The sequence below is a fragment of the Carassius auratus genome, chromosome 9, assembly GCF_003368295.1.
Source record: "Carassius auratus strain Wakin chromosome 9, ASM336829v1, whole genome shotgun sequence".
Taxonomy (NCBI): domain Eukaryota; kingdom Metazoa; phylum Chordata; class Actinopteri; order Cypriniformes; family Cyprinidae; genus Carassius; species Carassius auratus.
Genome location: NC_039251.1, coordinates 7,846,557 through 7,865,982, shown reverse-complemented (window position 1 = coordinate 7,865,982; position 19,426 = coordinate 7,846,557). Strand labels below are relative to the sequence as shown.

Genomic DNA, 19,426 nt, shown 5'->3' with positions numbered 1-19,426 from the left:
TCACAGGCTCAGCGAGCAGCAGGTCGTCTAGAATGAAAATGATCCGAATTTAGACCTGCTTTGATATTGTTCGGGCTTTCTTTCTGAACACAGGAAAAGGAAATGTTCCATCCATCCAATGTTTTGTTCTTTCTATCTATCTATCTATCTATCTATCTATCTATCTATCTATCTATCTATCTATCTATCTATCTATCTATCTATCTATCTATCTATCTATCTATCTATCTATCTATCTATCCTTCCATCCATCCATCCATCCAGTCATCCATGTTCTGTCAGTCCATCCATCCATCTATTATTCTGTCATCCATCCTTCCATCCATCCAGTCATCTATGTTCTGTTAGTCCATCCATACATCCATCCATCCATCCATCCATCCATCCTTCCATCCATCCAGTCATCCATGTTCTGCCAGTCCATACATCTGTCAATCTATTTTTCTGTCATCCATCCATCCAGTCATCAATGTTCTGTCAGTCCATCCATCTATCTATTATTCTGTCATCCATCCATCCTTCCATCCATCCAGTCATCCATGTTCTTTCAGTCCATACATCTGTCCATCTATTTTTCTGTCATCCATCCATCCAGTCATCAATGTTCTGTCAGTCCATTCATCCATCTATTATTCTGTCATCCATCCATCATCCATCCATCCATCCTTCCATCCATCCAGTCATCTATGTTCTGTTAGTCCATCCATCCATCCGTCCATTCATCCATCCATCCATCCATCCATCCAGTCAAGTATGTTCTGTCAGTCCATCCATCCTTCCATCCATCCAGTCATCCATGTTCAGTTAGTCCACCCATCCATCCATTCATCCATCCAGTCATCTATGTTCTGTTAGTCCATCCATCCATCCATCCATCTATCCATCCATCCATCCATCCATCCATCCATCCATCCATCCATCCATCCATCCATCCATCCATCCATCCATCCATCCATCCATCCATCCATCCAGTCATCTATGTTCTGTTAGTCCACCCATCCATCCATTCATCCATCCAGTCATCTATGTTCTGTTAGTCCATCCATCCATCCATCCATCCAGTCAAGCATGTTCTGTCAGTCCATCCATCCTTCCATCCATCCAGTCATCAATGTTCTGTCAGTCCATCCATCCATCTATTATTCTGTCATCCATCCATCATCCATCCTTCCATCCATCCAGTCATCTATGTTCTGTTAGTCCATCTCGATTTCCTGAGGAAGCGCGTTGATGTGCGCGGTCTCGCTCTCCTCTGGTCAACGTGTGTGCGAGCGAGTTTTTCAGAGAGAAATGCTCATATAAGGAGTTCCACCATCATCTACGTCATTAGATCTACGATCGAAAAAAAAAACAGCCGAAACTTGTACCAACCTGGAAGTAAGATTTTCAGCACAGACATTATCTGGCATTCGTCCAAATATTTTTTTTAAAAACTTTGGCCATGTTTAGGATGAGAATCCATCTCTTTAACACTGTGAACAACTCTGAATACACAAAGAAAACCATTTTTGCCCCCTTTTACCTGAATATTTGACACTAGTGTCACAGAGTCTTATATAAATGACATGTGGCAGATGGAATGAGATGAATGTCACGAAAACAAGCTATGTGAAATAAATCCTAGTGTAAGAAAAATATGTGTTAATCATTTTAAATCTAGGTATGACCAAAGGTGTCCTTGAGGTTATACAAGACTTACACATGGATATTTATTCTGGAAATGTACAGTATATTATTCATTCTGTCGTATCTGTTATCGTATCTGATGTCTGTCTGCTGTTTTGCAGGTTTTAATGCTCACGCTGCAGAACGATCCTCCAACCGTGGAGACTGGGATTGAGGATAAAGAGACGCTTAAGAAGTATGGGAAATCTTTTCGAAAGCTTACATCCTTGTGTCTTCAGAAGGACCCTGCCAAGAGGTAATCTGAATTGACAAACCTGCCTTACTTGTTTACACAAATGAGTAAATTTGTGTCCCAGAATGCTGAATGGTGTGCAGACTTCAAAACTGTTTCCTTTAAGACCAGAAGCTTCACCAAAGGCCTTAATACTAGAAGCAAACATATTGATCCGAATTGTGTTGGGTATATTATTGAATAGCAGTTCATTGTCTGCCCTTCGTTTGCACGCTATTTGGTCTCTCTAAAGAAAAATCGCAGTCAATAAAAGAAATGCCACACAGACAAAGTAGCTTGGATGAACTAATGTGATCTTGAGACTGTAAATTGCTGCTGGTCTGTTTGCTTTCTGTATTAGCTGCCTCATCTGGTCAACACAATGGAAATTGGGTAGCAGGGCTATAGTGGTGGGCTATAATCATTTTATATAATGTTAACATGATGACTGTGCAGAATCACTTAATATAAATTAATATAAATTAATATAAATTACTAGTTAATTATACATTTTACTGTAAATTAAACTAATAACTTGTATATTGTATGATAGCATTTTAATATGTTATTTTTTTTTTAAATATTATTTTAGATAGATTTATCTCAAATATGATATTTTATAAAATATAATGCATGATTACAAATGCATAAAAAGTCTTTATAAAAAGTATTAATTGTGTGAGATATATACTTAAAAATTGTAGAACAATAGCAATATTGATATAAATGGCTAATTATAGATTTTGCTGTACATTAAAACTAATTGAACATTTTGGATAGCAGTATTTTATTATATTAAATATTGTATTAATATCTATATTTAATAAAATATATAGAATGTTATGTTTTATTTGGAATGGACTTGGTAAAAGAATATTCAATGTATCAAATAGATATTATATAACATTAATATTGATAATAAGTCAAATAGAGTTATCTAACAAACACACATTTATTTATTTAAGCATGCATGCACATCTGAACTACTGGCACCTGCCTGGCCAGAACCACAACAAAACAAATCCTTATTGTTGAGTGTCTTGAAATGTGGAGCTGTGTGAAAATGTCAGCATCAAGCCTCTTTCTCATCTCCACAGGCCCACTGCAGCCGAGCTTTTGAAATGTAAATTTTTTCAAAAGGCTAAGGTACGGCAGTATACTGTATTCACCCTCCATACTTCAAATGCTTTAACCAGGGCTTCACAGTGGTCTGATATCTGTTCTGTATTTTTCCCCTCTTGCCTTTGTGTTGTAGAATCGAGAGTACTTGATTGAAAAGCTGCTTAGTAAAGGACCAAATATAATCCAAAGAGCCAAAAAGGTACCGCTATCTCATTCTTCCCCTCGCGTTTGAGTGTACTTTCTCCCTCAGGCCAGATGGGTCTCTGTGCTCTCATGTTCAGTGCTTTCTGTATTGATTAAACAGTGTGGCTGCTTTTGATTGAGGGATCGGAAGCCATAATGTTTCTCACTGCAGGACTTCTGCCCTCAACACTCACTGAGTGTCTCTCTGATACTGAATGAATGCTTTCTGACCCATTACTGTAAGAGCTGTCCATGCATGGACTCTCTGGTGAACCCTGTCCCTCAGTCTGTTCACTGTTTACTCTGGCTGTCCATCTAACATTCTATCTGTTATTCTATCCATCTATCATTATATCTAGCATTCTATCTGTCGTTCTATCTAGCATTCCAACATTCTAATGTTCTAACACTCTCTTATCATTGTAACATTCTATTGTTCCATTGTAACATTCTATTGTTCCATTGTTCTATCATTCTGTCTGCCATTTCCTGTCTGTCTGTCTATTTATCAATCTACATCTCTCTCTTTCCATTCTTTCCATTCCCTTTTTTTTTTACATGTTTTATGCTTCATCAATCTGCAGATATAGACCCTCCCCTCTAAATTGTAATTGTGTGGTGTGTTTCCTTACTAAGCAGCAGGTGGTGTGAAACTCATTCACGCTGAATTGAAGTCATTATTTCAGTTCATGCCTCTAGCAGACACCTAATGTCTCTGAGCACTGATGAGCTCTGAAGAAAAATGGGCTTTAATGCAGGCAACAGGGCGCTGCTTTTAAACAGCCGTTTGCATGCAGGCCGCATGTGTAATAGTGCTTATGGGTCGGCTATCAGCTCCCCACACCTCCAGCCTCTAAACGAATGAGAGAAACGGCTGCTAAAGAGCTGCACACATCCATCCATCCATTTAGGAGGAGTACCGAGTGTCCTGGTGGAGGCTATGACATTGATGGGCTGAAATGATGGGGGGATGTTGGTGTTTGCAAATGTGGGTTTGCTGGTGTTGTGTTGAGGTGCAGCTGACAGAATGAGGGAAATATGCTGTGCATGTAAAGAATATTGACAGAGATTTTGCTGGTGATATAAACATTATGAGTATTTCTTTTTATTTGGACATTCAGTTTGCAAAAGACTGTGCCATTAGTGTAATATTAGTGCATATTAATGGTTATCTTTAACTAAATATTATGTTAATTTAGTTGATTAAAAGCCTTGATTATTTTATTTTATTGTATTAGTATAGGTAAACATTTTGAATGTTCTTTTTTAAATAACAAAAATACTTTTTACTACATACACATACACAGTGTAGTTTTGGGTCTACACTTTAAATTGTTATTTTTATATTATCTGTTTTCATTTAAATGTTTAGTTTTTAATAGTTTTCTGTTAATGTATATTTATTTTTAATTTGAGTTTTAGTTATTTAAGTAACATTTCAGAATCAAGATAAACAAAGAAATATATAAATAAAATAAGCTAAAGGTTTTTATTTGTTTACATTTTATATTATTTTTATTTATGTGTGTTTTATTGAATTTTTTTAATAACTATTATTATTATTATTATTATTATATAAATAACTAAAATTATATATATATATATATATATATGTATGTATGTATGTATGTATGTATATATATGTATGTACGTATTAAATATTGCATTTTTTTTTTGCTATATTCTCCAGCTACACAGACAAGAGAATTGAGAGAGGCTGCTAAATGCATGCAGACTTCCTTGTGATTCGTTCATAATAGTGATTTTTAGGTCAAATGACCTAAAACGACTGATAAAGGGATTTATTCCACAGTAGGTGACCGAATGAGTGCACTTAAAAGCCGCCTGTCAGATTACCGCACAGCAACACAGGCTTATTTAGAGTCTGACTTGTAAAGAATAATCACTACAGCAGATCCATTTAGAATTGATTTTGTTGATGTGTGATGGTTTTTTAGTTGTCTGAAGTGCTCAGAGAAAACTAGTCGTGCTTTCAGTAATAGACTCTTCTCAATGAATTACAGTATTAACGGGAGGGAGGGAGAAGCAGACGTAGTGGCTGTTGTCTGGGTGGAACGGAGCCCATGCGTACTTGTAAGATCTGACAACAGTTGCAGTCATGCGAGGCGTTGTATTCAGGGAAGGGAACCTCTGGGAAATGTAGGTTTAATTAGACATCTGAAACGTTATTTGTAGCACCTGGGTGGGGGTATTGGAGTTGTAAGTGGGATGGTACAGTAGTGAAGCTTGTTAACAAACGCTGTAAGGGACGTTTAGACTAACAGTGAATAAAACGCTAGAGGTCAACGGCTCCGTTGCTTTGGTTTCTACTCACCGACCGTATCCGACGATCACTGTCTGTCCTCCCAGCGGCAGTCAATGCATTGCACCGCAAGAAAAATTGCAAAAAGTTAAGACCTTTTTACAGAGAGTTTCTTTTAAATGAATGATTTATCTAAACCCAATTGGCAGCTTTCTTGTTGGGGCCCGAGCATCGTTGGTGTGAGGACCGTTTTAGATTGCTCTGTTTCTTATTCTTCTTCAAAGTGAATCACATTTTTGGAGGCCTAAACATGAAACTTTGTACATCATCAGAACTGGAAAAAATGTACATCTGATAGGATTTTCAGAAGCGGGAGTGTCCAAATGGCTCGATAGCATTCCCTATAATGTTTCAACGAAGTGGCCCTCAAGCTACACGTACATATACGAAACTTGGTACACACGAATAACACAAATACCTACAAAAATGTCTGCTGGTTCAAAATCCGAAACCCAACAGGAAGTCCGTTATTTTGAATTTCCTGTACAATTTCTGTGCAGTTTTTGCCATTTTCAGGCCTCGTACTCTAACAAACTCCTCCTACAGTTTTAATCGGATCATCTTGAAATTTGTTGAGTGTATACATAAGGCCTTTGTGACGTCAAATTGTGAAGATTTTGAGTTTTCGTCAAAGGGAGTGTCACTGGCGGCCTGACAAAATTTGTTGTTTCGCCATGAAACAGGAAGTTGCTGTAATGCAGGCAAGCAATGTCCGATCTGCCCCAAACTTCACATGTTTGATAGAAGTTCAGTCCTGAACACATTTGTCACATGCCCAAATTCAGTTAAAGTCATAGAGCCACCTGCTTGCAACAGAAAGTGTTATGTTTAACACTGTTATGGACTCCTAGAAACATAATAAAAAGCATAACCAAGTATTAAATATGCTGGCAACATGCTAGAAACATACTCAAACATGTTAGCAACACTTAGCTAAGTGCTAAAGCATGCTATTAATGCCGTAAAACAGGAAGTTACTGTAACTCAAGCATGCAATGTCAGATCTGCCCCAAACTTAACACGACTCCAGACTGAACTAATTTAAATGTAAATGTATGCATTTAGGAGACGCTTTTATCCAAAGCGACTTACAGTTTTAAAAATGTTTACCTATCATGTGTTCCCAGGGAATCAAACCCTACATGCCCATATTCAGTTATAGTCATAGTGCTACCCAGATATAAATAACTTTGACATGTTTCTCCTATATTTACCGTATTTCCCGGACTATAAGTCACACTTTTTTTCATAGTTTGGCTGTTTCTGCGACTTATAGTCAAGTGCGACTTATTTATCAAAATTGATTTGACATGAACCGAGAGAAATGTACTAAGGGACATGAACCAAGAGAAAACATTACCGTCTACAGTCGCCAGAGGGCGCTCTATGCTGCTCAGTGCTCCTGTAGCATACCCCTAATAAACATAGAGCGCCCTCTTGCAGCTGGAGATGGTTATGTTTTCTCTTGGTTCTTGGTTCTAAATAAATGCGACTTATGGTCCAGTGCGACTTATATATGTTTTTTTTCCTCATCAAGATGTATTTTTGGACTGATGCGACTAATACTCAGGTGCGACTTTTAGTCCAAAAAATACGTTACCACTTTAAAAGAATATTGCCCGCTGTTCGCTGTTTTCCTGTGGCCACCGGGTGGCGGTAAGCCTGGCTGCAAGGGCCCTTTCATTGCAATTAATGCAATTAGTGAATTAATTTTAATGTTGAACAATATGATGATTTTAATGTGTTCTTTATTTGGCCTTAAAATATATCATATATCTATCCATCTGTCTGTCTGTCTGTCATTCTTTTGTTCTATTTGTTGTCCTATATCTATCTATCTATGTATCTGTAATTACGATTTCAAATAACTTGAAAAATCCTAAAATGTAATTTATTCCTGTGATCAAAGCTGAACTTTCCGCATCATTCCTCCAGTCTTCAGTGTCACATGATCTTCAGAAATCATTCTAATGTACTGATTTCTTATTATTATCAATATAAAAAAAATATTAGTACTGCTTCATATTTTTGTGGAAACCCTGATTTTCTCTCAGGATTCTTTGGGGTTTCAGTCAGACATGGCCACGGTGTGAGTCTGGAGTACAGTGTACTAAAACTGTGAATTATGAAATTGAATCACGGCCCTCATGAATATTATGATGAAGGATGTGTCAGTGTCAGCAGTATGTGTGTGTCCTTTCTGTAAACTCGTGTCTGTCCTCAGTGCTGATGTGTTTGTGTGACCCAGCCTCACTCCCACATTATGTATCCAGCCCACAGAGAGAGAGAGAGAGAGAGAGAGAGAGATGCTGTCATGCAAGGACTCTCTGACCTGAACTAGTCCTGACAAACACCATTTCTCTTCCTTACCTCACTTCCTCTGCCTCTGTCTGTATTCCTTTATCTCTCTCTCTCTCTCTCTCTGTGGTTGTCTGCCTCGCTCCGTCTTTGTCATTCTCTTTCTTGCTCTGTGTCTTTCTTTCTCCTCACCGTGAGACCTTTCATAGGACTTGAATATTAGTAGCTGCGGTTCTGTTCGGCTCGCTGTGGAGAGGATCAGTATTTGACCTTGGAATTTCAAAGCGTTTCATCAGTGACGTCCGGCAGAGCGAAACAGAATTAAGCAGAACTGTGAAAACCATGATTTGAATGTGTGCTTTATTTGGCCTTTGAGTTTTCAAACACAGCGTCATTTAAAAGAACCAAATAACTTAGATTCTTTTAAAAAAATATATAGATTTTAGGTCTAAACTATTTTTGTACAAATATAATAACTTTTCAAGCATTTTCTGTTATTCAGTTTGACCTGAAAAAATAAAATGACCTTGGCTCTATAAATATAATTTAGTTGCTGCGTGACAAAAAAAAAAAATGTCGATTAGAATATGCTTTGACTCATTTTGTTAATAATAAAACAAAGGATTAATAAAATGTTAATATATTTATTTTAAAGTATACTATTTTATTTATAATATATACTAATAAAACATTCTGAAATAATCATAAATATATATTATCAGTTGTAAATTATTTCAGTCTCCAGAGAGGCAACCTAAATATATTTGACTTTCCGGCCCACAAATATAGATCATAAATACTATATATCAAATTAATTATTACATTTTTATTTCAGTTGTACATCATAGAAAGAATTCAATTAATTTTATATATGATTTTTCATTCAACTTATTGTACTTTAAATTTACCTGTGAAAAATAAGATCCAGATAGAAAGATAGATGGATATTTTATTTTATTTTATTTTATTTTATTTTATTTTATTATTTGTTGATGGGTTTACTATTACTTAGAACATTGTCATGAGAACCGTTATTATTTTTTGTATCTTTTAGTTTCATTTTTTTAAGTTATATAATTTTTTTTCAAAATTTTTTTTAAAAATACAAATGTATCACATTTTGATTACTTTGAACTTTGTGATAAACATTATTATTATATTAGTATTTTTGTTATTTATTCATTAAAATGTGTATATTGTGAATATAAATAGTACCTAATAAATATTTAATACAGTATGCATATTCTCAAAAATATAAGTCATGTGTAAATTCATCAAATTTCTCTACATGATTTTTCATTCAATTTGATGTACTTTAAAATTACCTGGGAAAATAAGATCTAGATGGATGGATAGATGGATGGATGGATGGATGGATGGATGTGTCTGGTGAAGATGAGTGTTTGTGCTTTGTGTCCAGCAGGGGGCAGTTTGTGCTTTGTTTCTGTCGTGCTGTAGCACATTATTTTGATTTTAATAATCTCTTGTTATTGAGTTATACCTAGTACTGAATTAAAGATGTTAATCAGAATCTCTAGCATTAAAATGTGTTTATTTCTCTCTTCTCATTTCCATGAACAAAGCTTTAGTGGCACGACTAAACATTTACTGTACTGCCCAAGCATATGAAGTATGTATACAGTAGAGCAGAAATAGAGATGAAGTGAAATAAATAGAGTGCTATACGAATAAATTTGGATAGGCCTACCTGTTTTTTAATGGAGTCTCTTATGATCATCAAGGCTGTATTTATTTGATAATAAAAAAACTGAATATTATTAAAAAAAAAAACAGTAATATTATTCCAATTTCTAATGTGGATTTCTTATTTTATTATACTTTAAAATATAATTTATTTCTCTTATTTTCATCATCATTACTGCATTCATCAGTGTCACATGATTCTTCAGAAATCATTTATCATCAGTATTGAACCTGTTGTGATGCTTCATATTTTATTTTGGAACCAGTGATACTTTGTTCTTTAAATCTCTAAATAAAAAGGTAAAAAGAATGCCATTTATTCCAAATAGAGATCTTTTCTAACAATATAAGTCTCTACTATCAGTTTTTATCCATGTAACACATCCTTGCTGAATAAATGTATTAACTTCTCAAAAGAAGAAAAAAAAAGACTGACCCCAAACTTTTAAATAGCAATAATATTTCACTAAATTACTTTATTTTCTGTATTTATTTTTTTTAATCTTACTGATATCAGACTTTTAAAAGTTGCTATATATAATAAGGATAAGTTATAAAAGAAGTTGTGCCAATGGCCCTAAAAAAAATACAATTATAAATAACAAATAGAGAAATACATTTTCCGAACACATTTAGTTACCCCTTTAAATACTATTTCTAAAGATGTTCTTTTGTCTTTCTCTTTCAGCGTTGTATTGATTTGTTTCAGTAATTGAATGTCTGCATCACAACACTCGATTACGTATTCAGTTTTCTAAGAGAGCAATTTACTGCTGGCTGTTGGAGCTCTCATGATGTCTGTAAATGAGTGTGTGTGTGTGTGTGTGTGTGTTTGAGCGCTCTGAGCCGCTGACCCACTCGTGTTATTCATAAGCACACAGCCCGCAGGTGCAGTTTGTCATCATGCGCTGATGCTTATTTGCTGCTCTGTTTGTCTGTGTGTTATTTTTGAAGGATCCGGGATGCTGGGAAATGGGTACATGTTATCTCAGTCGCAGAACGCTTACTTAATGCTTCTCGCCTTTAGACGTGTGTGTGTGTGTGTGTGTGTGTGTGTGTGCCACGTTTCACCTCTCGTCTTGAACAGGAAGCAGAGTAAATCTCCTGGAAGACAGTGTGTCTGTGTGTCAGGACGGGGCGGCTGGATGGATATGTTTCTCGATCAGGCCAATATGATTTTGTCAGTAGCCTCTCAGAAGAGAGCAAACTTCAGAAATTGTCATTGATTGGACGCTGTCTGATCTGCACAGTCTAGTGCTTCATATTTCACAGACATACAGAGGATTTAAGGTCTTCTGTGCCTTTTTGATAGAGTTATCACCGGTTGTGGAAATAAATGGATGGAACTAGCTATAACTCTTAATATTCTTGTGTAGTACCAGGCTTTTGAACCTCACACATAGACTAGAAGAGACTAGCTGAGATACGTTATTTTATTTAATTTTTTATTTTTTATTTTTTTGTTGATAAGTTTACTATTTCTTAGAAAATTGTCATGAGAACCATTATTATTTTTTAGTATCTTTTAGTTTATTTTTTTATTTAAGTTATATACATTTTTATTATTTAAATAGGTATATTTGTAATCATTATTAAAAAAAAAAACAAATGAATAAAATTTTGATTAACTTTGAACTTTGTGATAAACATTATTATTATATTAGTATTTTTTCATTATTCATTAAAATTTGTATATTGTGAATCAAATTTACATAACTTTGAAAACTGTCATGAGAAGCATTATTTTCAATACAAATATATATATTTAAGAATTCGGTTCAAGGATATACTATTCAGACACAATTAAAACTAAAAATTGAACAAAAACCACAAATTAGCTTAAAAATGTTTGTGTATCATTTGGTACCAAAAGTAATATTTTTTTTTTCAATGACAAAAAAAAAATATATATATATATATATATATATATATATATATATATATATATATATATATATATATATATATATATATATATATATATATATATATATATATACACACACACACACACACAAATGTAGATTTTTATTCTTAAAATATATTTTTAATAATGACTTTTTCTAAAAAAAAATAGAATACAAAAAGAAATGTTCAAATTTTCATATGAACATTGTCATAAAAAGGAGTTTTGTCATAAAATTGTCATTTATTTTTTTAATATTAATATATTTTTTAAGAATTAATTTTTAAGGATAAAACCATGCTGACAAAAAAAAAAAAAAGTTTTGAAGACACTAACCTGGCTGACTTTAGCAAGTAACCAGTGTTGATCTTGTCAACCTGGTACACTTTAGACGTAAACTGATTTCTTGTGGGATGGATAGTAAAACCAGTGTGCCCTTATTCTCGGAAATAAGATCAGATTAGAGCTTGCCAGACTCAGAAAAGGCTTGTCTAAATGACAGGAATCTAGGGATGTTGTTGAGCAGAATTGCATGGTTTCAGGAGTTGAGCTGATCCCCTGATTTGCCGTACTTCAATGCACATTGAGATCTTGTTGGCCAGATTAAACTTTAGCATGCTTTCAAAGATGTGTTCTGCTGAAAAGAGCCGATAGTGGAATATTTCAGCACTGGTTACAGACACTGAGCAGGTCTCCAAAAAAAGCTGGCTGTCTTGTTGAAGCTAGGGCCGGGCGATGAATTAAATCTCACTTCACTGAACCAGAGAAATAAACCCTGTAAGATCAGCACAGATTATATCGGACACACTCCGAAGCGGGACGCTGTAGAGCACAACACTAGGCTTCTGAAAGCACAAATGCCATTCATTTCCTCCATAGAGAAATTGAGGAAATGGAGGAAACGAATCAGCACCAAGTCTGCTCTGAAAGTGTGGAGTCCCTGCTGTGAGTTTGACGGTGTGTCCCGTTGACCCCTGCAGGTCAGAAGGGTTCCAGGGTCGAGTGGTCATCTGCACAAGACCGAGGATGGAGACTGGGAGTGGAGTGATGACGAGATGGATGTGATTAGTGAGGAGGGGAACGCTGCTGTCAATCACAGAAGGGTAAGTGTGGCCTTCATGTGAAGCATCATTCTTAAAGAGATAGTTCCTTCAAAAATGGTTTATTTATAAATGTGTGACCCTGGAGCACAAAAGCAGTCTTAAGTCGCTGGGGTATATTTGTAGCAATCAAAAGGAAAAATCACTGTGTGGGTGAAAATTATCGATTTTTTTTTTTTTATGCGAAAAATCATTAGGATATTAAGTAAAGATCATGTTCCAACAGGATATTTTGTAAATTCCCTACCGGAAATATATTAGATCTAGTAATATGCATTGCTAAGAATTCATTCGGATAATTTTAAATGCAAATTTTCTCAGTATTTATATTTTTTTGTTACTTCAGATTCCAGATTTTCAAAACGTAGTCCAAATATTGTCTGATCCTAATAAACCATACATCAGTGGAAAGCTTATTTATTCAGCTTTCAGATGATGTATAAGTCTCAATTTCAAGAAATTTACCTTTATGACTGGTCTTGTGATCCAGGGTCACATATATGTATAATATGCATTACATGTTTAATTATAAATTGTTATTTATTAGTAACTGTATATTCCACACCTTCTGAAGTCATACAATATATTTGTGTGAAGAACAGACTGAAATTAAACTGATTCATGTTTATTTCTAAAACAATATATGTATAAATATTTTTCAAAAATATTTAGATATAATTAACATGATGTTCTACACCTTCGGAAGCAATATATATATTTGTTTTCAGAAGATGTAATGCATTCAGTTGAAAAACTGCACAATGTCCACATTTTCACTAGTGGTCTCAGACTTTTGGACCTTGCTGTGTAAAGAATGCCTTCGGTATGTTTCTGCATTTAACCCACATGTGAGATCTGAACGACTGCACCTTCTCTGATGTAAAGCTGAGCAGCACACCTCGAGCTCTCTTAATATTTTATCATAAACACTCTGCCTGTACCACACAGGTGACGCACACCATTTGATCAAAGCCGAGGGGTCTTTTTCTCTCAGAAATGTGGAATATATAAAGCTTAAACGTCTCCGACAGGAAGGAACAATCAGAGCCCCCGAAGCGAAGCGTCCCCAAATCAGCGTCTGCTAATGAAGCTGGAGACGTTGTTCTTTTGTTTATTGTTTATTATGGAATGCAAATGAGCAAGTGCTGATTGCACACCCACACAAATAGCTACATCTGTCTGTCGTACTTTGTGTGAGAGCCAGAACATAATTGAATCCGGTCTCTTTATTGCTTTTGCAGTCACGCAGGGTCAAAGACGAAAATCAGCATGTAAGTTACAGTCATTCTCTCTTTTACCTTTCAGAACTGTGTGTTTTTTTTTTATTAGCTGTGTGGGGTCATGCATCGCTGCTTTGAGTGTGTCAACATGAAATCAAAACTGACCCTCTTTACTTTACATAATGCACATTACCAGTTTAATGTGAATGATTCATCACTGCAAGTACAGTAATGCTTGTCTTTCATCCAAACTTGCACTGTTTCTGAAACAACTTACTTTTTGGGCTGCTTAATGTTGACCGGGAGACAAATACATATTTAGTTATGGTTTTAGTGGTTGCAGCCCTTATAAAAATCTTTCTGATATATAATTTACACTATTATTTGTATTAGAAGAATGAAACACACAGCATCTCCCTGACATGAGCCGTTTTAGGAGGGCATGGACGAGTCTTAACTTTGATAAAGAATATCTCTTTGGATTTGAGTCTTTAGTCTTTACAACTTTACCGATCTTCTTTATGCACCGAGAGCTTGTTACACTCCAAAGACAATTATATGACCCCCTTTAAAGGCATTTGTGATACTACAAAACATTTCTGTTTCAAAAGAATACTGTTCTTTCACAATATTACGCTTTTTTTTACTATATTTTCGATCAAATTAATGCAGCCTCGATGAGACTTCTCTCCAAAACATTGAAAATCTTTCGAAAAAGCAGAGGTGTATGCGATATTACGTAAATAAATTTCTATTCATAATTCCTATTTCATGTTGTCTTTGGATGTGCGCTCCGGCTTGAAATCCTAGTAAACTGTAAATGCTGTAAATATGATCTGAGACACAGGGGGCTTGACTGACTGTGTTCGGCTGTGAATAGATTTAATTAACGACTGCAGTATCGTTTGATCATTTAATTGAGAGTATCGAGGGATTGCTCTGTTTGCCTAATAAACTGCGTATTAAATAATTAACAAGTGTGGCCTATTCGACCGTATTGGACAAATAGCAATTAAGCAGGACAAACACAGATCTTATTTCCTACTGTCTGTGTGCACATAGCATATTTTCTCCCTTTGGATTACCAAACGCCATGACTTTTAGCTCAGCCTTTGAGCTTGTAGAAAACCCATTTCCCCAGCCGCTGAAGGAGCGTCCTTGAAGGGAATGAAAAGAAACAGTGAGGGGTGGAGAGATGTCTTTCTGTGCCTTCCTTTGCTCTTAAGCACTCCATTTTTCCTCTGCAGGGTGAAGTGAACGCTAACAGTCTCCCGCTAGAGGACCTGTCCATTCAGCATCCCCAGGTGAGGCCCGGCCGGCGCTGACAGTGTTGCTGTGATTTGTCTTGATTCGGTGGCACTGATGCTCTGTGCTGTGAGGCGGCTGGTCTCTGGGCGGTCTGGACAGGATCCTGGGGGCCGACTGGCCTTGAGGGAGCCGATTCAACTTATATATTTCAAATAAAGAGTGAGAGTGGATGCCTGCTGCAGCTTCTGGAAAAGAGTCTCTGGTCCGAAACCTAGAGAGCCACCTGCGTAGTGAACATTTTAATACACCAGAGCTGCGTCTCAGACACAAAGACTGCAGCTACTTTCAGTTGCATTTATCCTTTGTGAAGAAGGCAGTACTATATCAGAGCATTGCTATACTATTATATATTTTGTAAATATTTTAAATCGGGTTTTATTTTTAATTTTTCGTTTTGATTTTAGTTTAAATTCTAGGAATTTCTAAAGTTTTCAATTTTTTTTTTTTTTTTTTTTTTTTTACATTACTGTTTAGGTTTAATTTATTTTAGTTCAGTTTTAGTGTTTATTTATTAGCAGTTCGTTTTTCCAGTTCTTCAACTTTTAAGTTCTAGTTTAATTTTAGTTATTGATATAACCCTGATGCATTGTTTAAAAATGTTGATCAAATGGGCAAAAATTTTGATTAACATCAGAATTTAAGCATCAATAATATTGATAATAATAAAATAACATCAAATAAATAGATTAGTTTATTAAAATCAAAACATGCACCAATAATAAACTTTTGTTATGGTTAATAATTAAAACATGGCTAATATTAAAATGTTAAAATTTAAATTTAAATACTATTTTGCAATAGTGAATGAAAAAAATCTAACAATATTTTTAAGTACATGTTTGCATCATGACATTATAATATACTGTATGAAAAATGCATATTCATTTTAAGATTTGCTTAAGATGTTTTTTTTCTTCTTTAACTATTGCTTTTAGCATTGTATTTAATAATATATATAAGTGTTTTTATTTTAGTTTAATGTTTAGTAATTTTGTTGTGGGATTTTGACTTTTTTATTATTTTTATAAATATATATACTATTGTGCTCTATTATGCATCATTTTATTTCTCCATTAAATTTAATCTAATATCTTAATTTTTTTTTTATTTTAGTTTTTTTTTTTTTTTTTTTACTTATCTTAAATATCAGTTAACTGCCAGAGTATTTGGGTTTTTAAGTTGTACGTTTTTTTTCCCTTTTATTTCAATTAATGGAACACTTTATTTATTTATTTTTAGTTTTATATTGGATAAAACAACACTGATGTTTAGTGAGCATTAAATGGCTTCAAAGGTAATCTAAATTTAAAAATAAAGGCATGCAAAATCCAGTATCCAATACTGGCCAATATAGATATCCATTATCAAATTAAAATAAATGAAAAGATTGGTGATTTTGACTAATAACATATGGTATAGTACCAATATTGTGTGTTAAATGTGTGTTTATGTACTTATATGCTAATTAGACTTTGACACCGTTAGCTTCAGTATTTCTCTGCCTTGGTTCAGTTATAATATATTTATCTCCAGTAAAACCCTGATTTCCTCAAGACCGTAAGCAGCGGCGCGTGCTGTGTAACGATCTTTTAACCTCAACATCAAGAACACTTCTGCAAAAGCAAGCAACTAACCATCATGTTGTGTGTTTGTGTTCAGGTTAAATCGTTGGAGAAACCCTCGAGCGCTCAGGGAGCGGTGAACATGGTCCTGAGGTTAAGGTGAGCATCCTCATTGCAGTTTATTTCTGTTTCATCCCTTTTTGTGCTACTTTCATCTGGAAAGAGCGGCATGTCGTCTGTATAAAGTGGCCAGGTGTGTGTGTGTGTGTGGTGCTGGAAGAAGAGTGTGTCTCTTTTTAAACAATCTCTTTCACTCTGTCTCTTGCCTCATGTTGAAGTACATCATGTTAATGCATTTTCTCATTCGCCCTGGGTTAGCGTGGGAAGAGGTCCTTTAACCCTGACCTCCTGTTTGCATTCTCCTGCCTGAATTTTCATTTGAGCCCATGCAAAAGACAGACCTCAATCTGTTCTCAGATCACGTCTAAGGCCAGAAGAGTTGAAGCGAGTGCTTGACAAAACCAGTCGTGGTGTCTCATTTAAGATTGGCAGAAAATAGAAACTTCAGCCAACTTGCATTGTGAAGCAGTTTATTGATTAAACATAAAAACATAAGCAAGGACTTGAGTTCATTCTTCAGTTGTTGATTGCACAGAAGCCAATCTAAAAAAACACGAGGTAGTCTTCGTTCTTTTTAACTAAGAAGACATGGATTGCAGCTTGTATAAGATTATTCTCATTTTCATAGTTCATTTGAAGCAGTTTTTGGTGTTACTTTAATGGCAAATGTATTAATTAGTGTGGCCTTCTTGAGCATCAGTACATTTTCACTTGTTGTAATAGTTATGTCCCTCAATTGTCCTCAGTGTTAAAAGATGGATTTCAAAATTGTGTTGGAAAGGGTTCAAATATGCAGAAGATGCTGGAAAACCAAAGACTGTGCAGGAGCTGGAGGATTTTTCAGCTGAACTGTACAGGACAAACAAGGGACTCGTGAAAAACTATCATAAAAGATTACAACAGTCGTGGATCATCCAGGAAATGACACATGGTATGCGGGGTCAGCGGGGTCATTTTTATAAATTGAGTTTATAAAATGAGTGTGTGTGTGTGTGTGTGTGTTCTTGTTTTTGTGACATATCAGGACACAACTCTGTATAATGACATGGGTATGACACAGGTATTACAAGGAGAGGGTGACTTATGAGGACGTAACCCATGTCCCCATTTTTCAAAATGCTTATAAATCATACAGAATGAGTTTTTCTGAGAAAGTAAAAATGCACAAAGTTTCCTGTGAGGGTTAGGGTTAGGGGAAGGGTTGGTGAAGATAGAATATACAGTTTGTACAGTAGCAGTAAACCAAAGTAGCAACATAACTTTTCTTCCATAAAGGGCTAAATATTTAGCTGCTGTCTTAATTATGCTTTTAGTTACCAGTGAGAGTGCAGTACTCTGTTCATCACATTTCCCTTTTAAATCTAGCAATACTCAGGTTTTTCGCACAGAATCAGCACAGGAGAAAGGTCTACAGGTTGTACGGTTCACCGGCATGTTCACAACTAATCACTGCATTGAAATCTTTGTCTTTCAACCAATTATCCTCAACAGCCTCAGTTTGGAATGACAGAGAAGTGTGTGAAATTTCTGCATTGAAACTTCTAGTCAACTTTGATTCTGTGCCAAAAACGGACATCTAACCCTCATCACAGAGAGAGAGATGCAGGAGAACAGAGACGAAAGGCTTTAATTAACTCTGCAAATAGTTCTTGATGTAAATACATGCAAGTGAATCAATGAACGCGCCGGTAAAGCCGTATGCAAACATTCTCTTATGAACCTGTCCGAAACTGAGATTGACCCAGGATGATCTGAATAATTGGCTCCATTATGAAATGGATTTCGGTTGGGTCTTTGTTTGGCTGTGTGAAAAGGTTGGACCTGAATAACGCTTGACTTAATCTACAGATTCAGTGCACTGGAAATGTTTGCACGTGATATTGTCTAAATCAGCAGAATAAAGGAATAGTTCACCCAAAACTAAAATAAATGAATAAATAAATGGAAAGAAATTCAATCATCCTGAGGCCAACCAATATATGGATGAGTTTATTTCTTCATCAGATTTGTGTAAATTTATCATTACATCATTTGCGCACCAGTGGATCCTCTGCAGTGAATGGGTGCCGTCAGAACGAGTCCAAACTGCTGATAAAAACATCATCCACACCACTCCAGTCCATCAGTCAATATCTTGTGAAATGAAAAGCTACCACTTTTTTTACTTTAAACAGTGACTTCTGGCTATAATGCTATTTCTCGATCTATACTGTAATATTGCTTTCATGATTAAAAAAAAAAAATTCATCTTGTCTGAATCAGGAGAGAAAAATGTGCAGATAAAGCATGGCTTTATGTTGCAGACGGCTAAATGTTAAAATGCCTTGATGGATTTGTTTCTTATAAACATGCAGCTTTTCTCTTCCAAGACATTTATAAATTGACAGGAGTGCTGTGGATTACTTGTGGATTATAATGACGTTTTTATCTCTCATTCTGACGGCACCCATTCACTGCAGAGCATCCATTGGTGAAGAAGTGATGTGATGTACATTTCTCCAAATCTGTTGCGATGATTAGACAAACTCATCTAATGTACATCTTGTATGGCCTGAGGATGAGTACATTTCCAGCTAATTTTGACCGTTGGGTGAACGATTCCTTTATGGTAAAATATGAAAGTGCTGGATTACTGGCTGGCATCACAGTGGTGGCTTGTTTAGCAAGGAAAGTTACTACGTTG

General features: G+C 35.4%; 1 protein-coding gene across 1 annotated transcript in view; it reads left to right on the top strand.

Moving 5' to 3' along the window:
- LOC113108265 (STE20/SPS1-related proline-alanine-rich protein kinase-like) overlaps positions 1–19,426 on the top strand; it is a 59,094-nt gene that overhangs the window by 10,851 nt on the left and 28,817 nt on the right. The window contains exons 8-14 of the mRNA XM_026271194.1: positions 1,788–1,921; positions 2,995–3,043; positions 3,153–3,218; positions 12,414–12,536; positions 13,775–13,804; positions 15,001–15,057; positions 16,721–16,782. Of these exons, the coding sequence (XP_026126979.1) occupies positions 1,788–1,921; positions 2,995–3,043; positions 3,153–3,218; positions 12,414–12,536; positions 13,775–13,804; positions 15,001–15,057; positions 16,721–16,782 (521 nt within the window). The remainder of the gene's footprint in view (positions 1–1,787; positions 1,922–2,994; positions 3,044–3,152; positions 3,219–12,413; positions 12,537–13,774; positions 13,805–15,000; positions 15,058–16,720; positions 16,783–19,426) is intronic.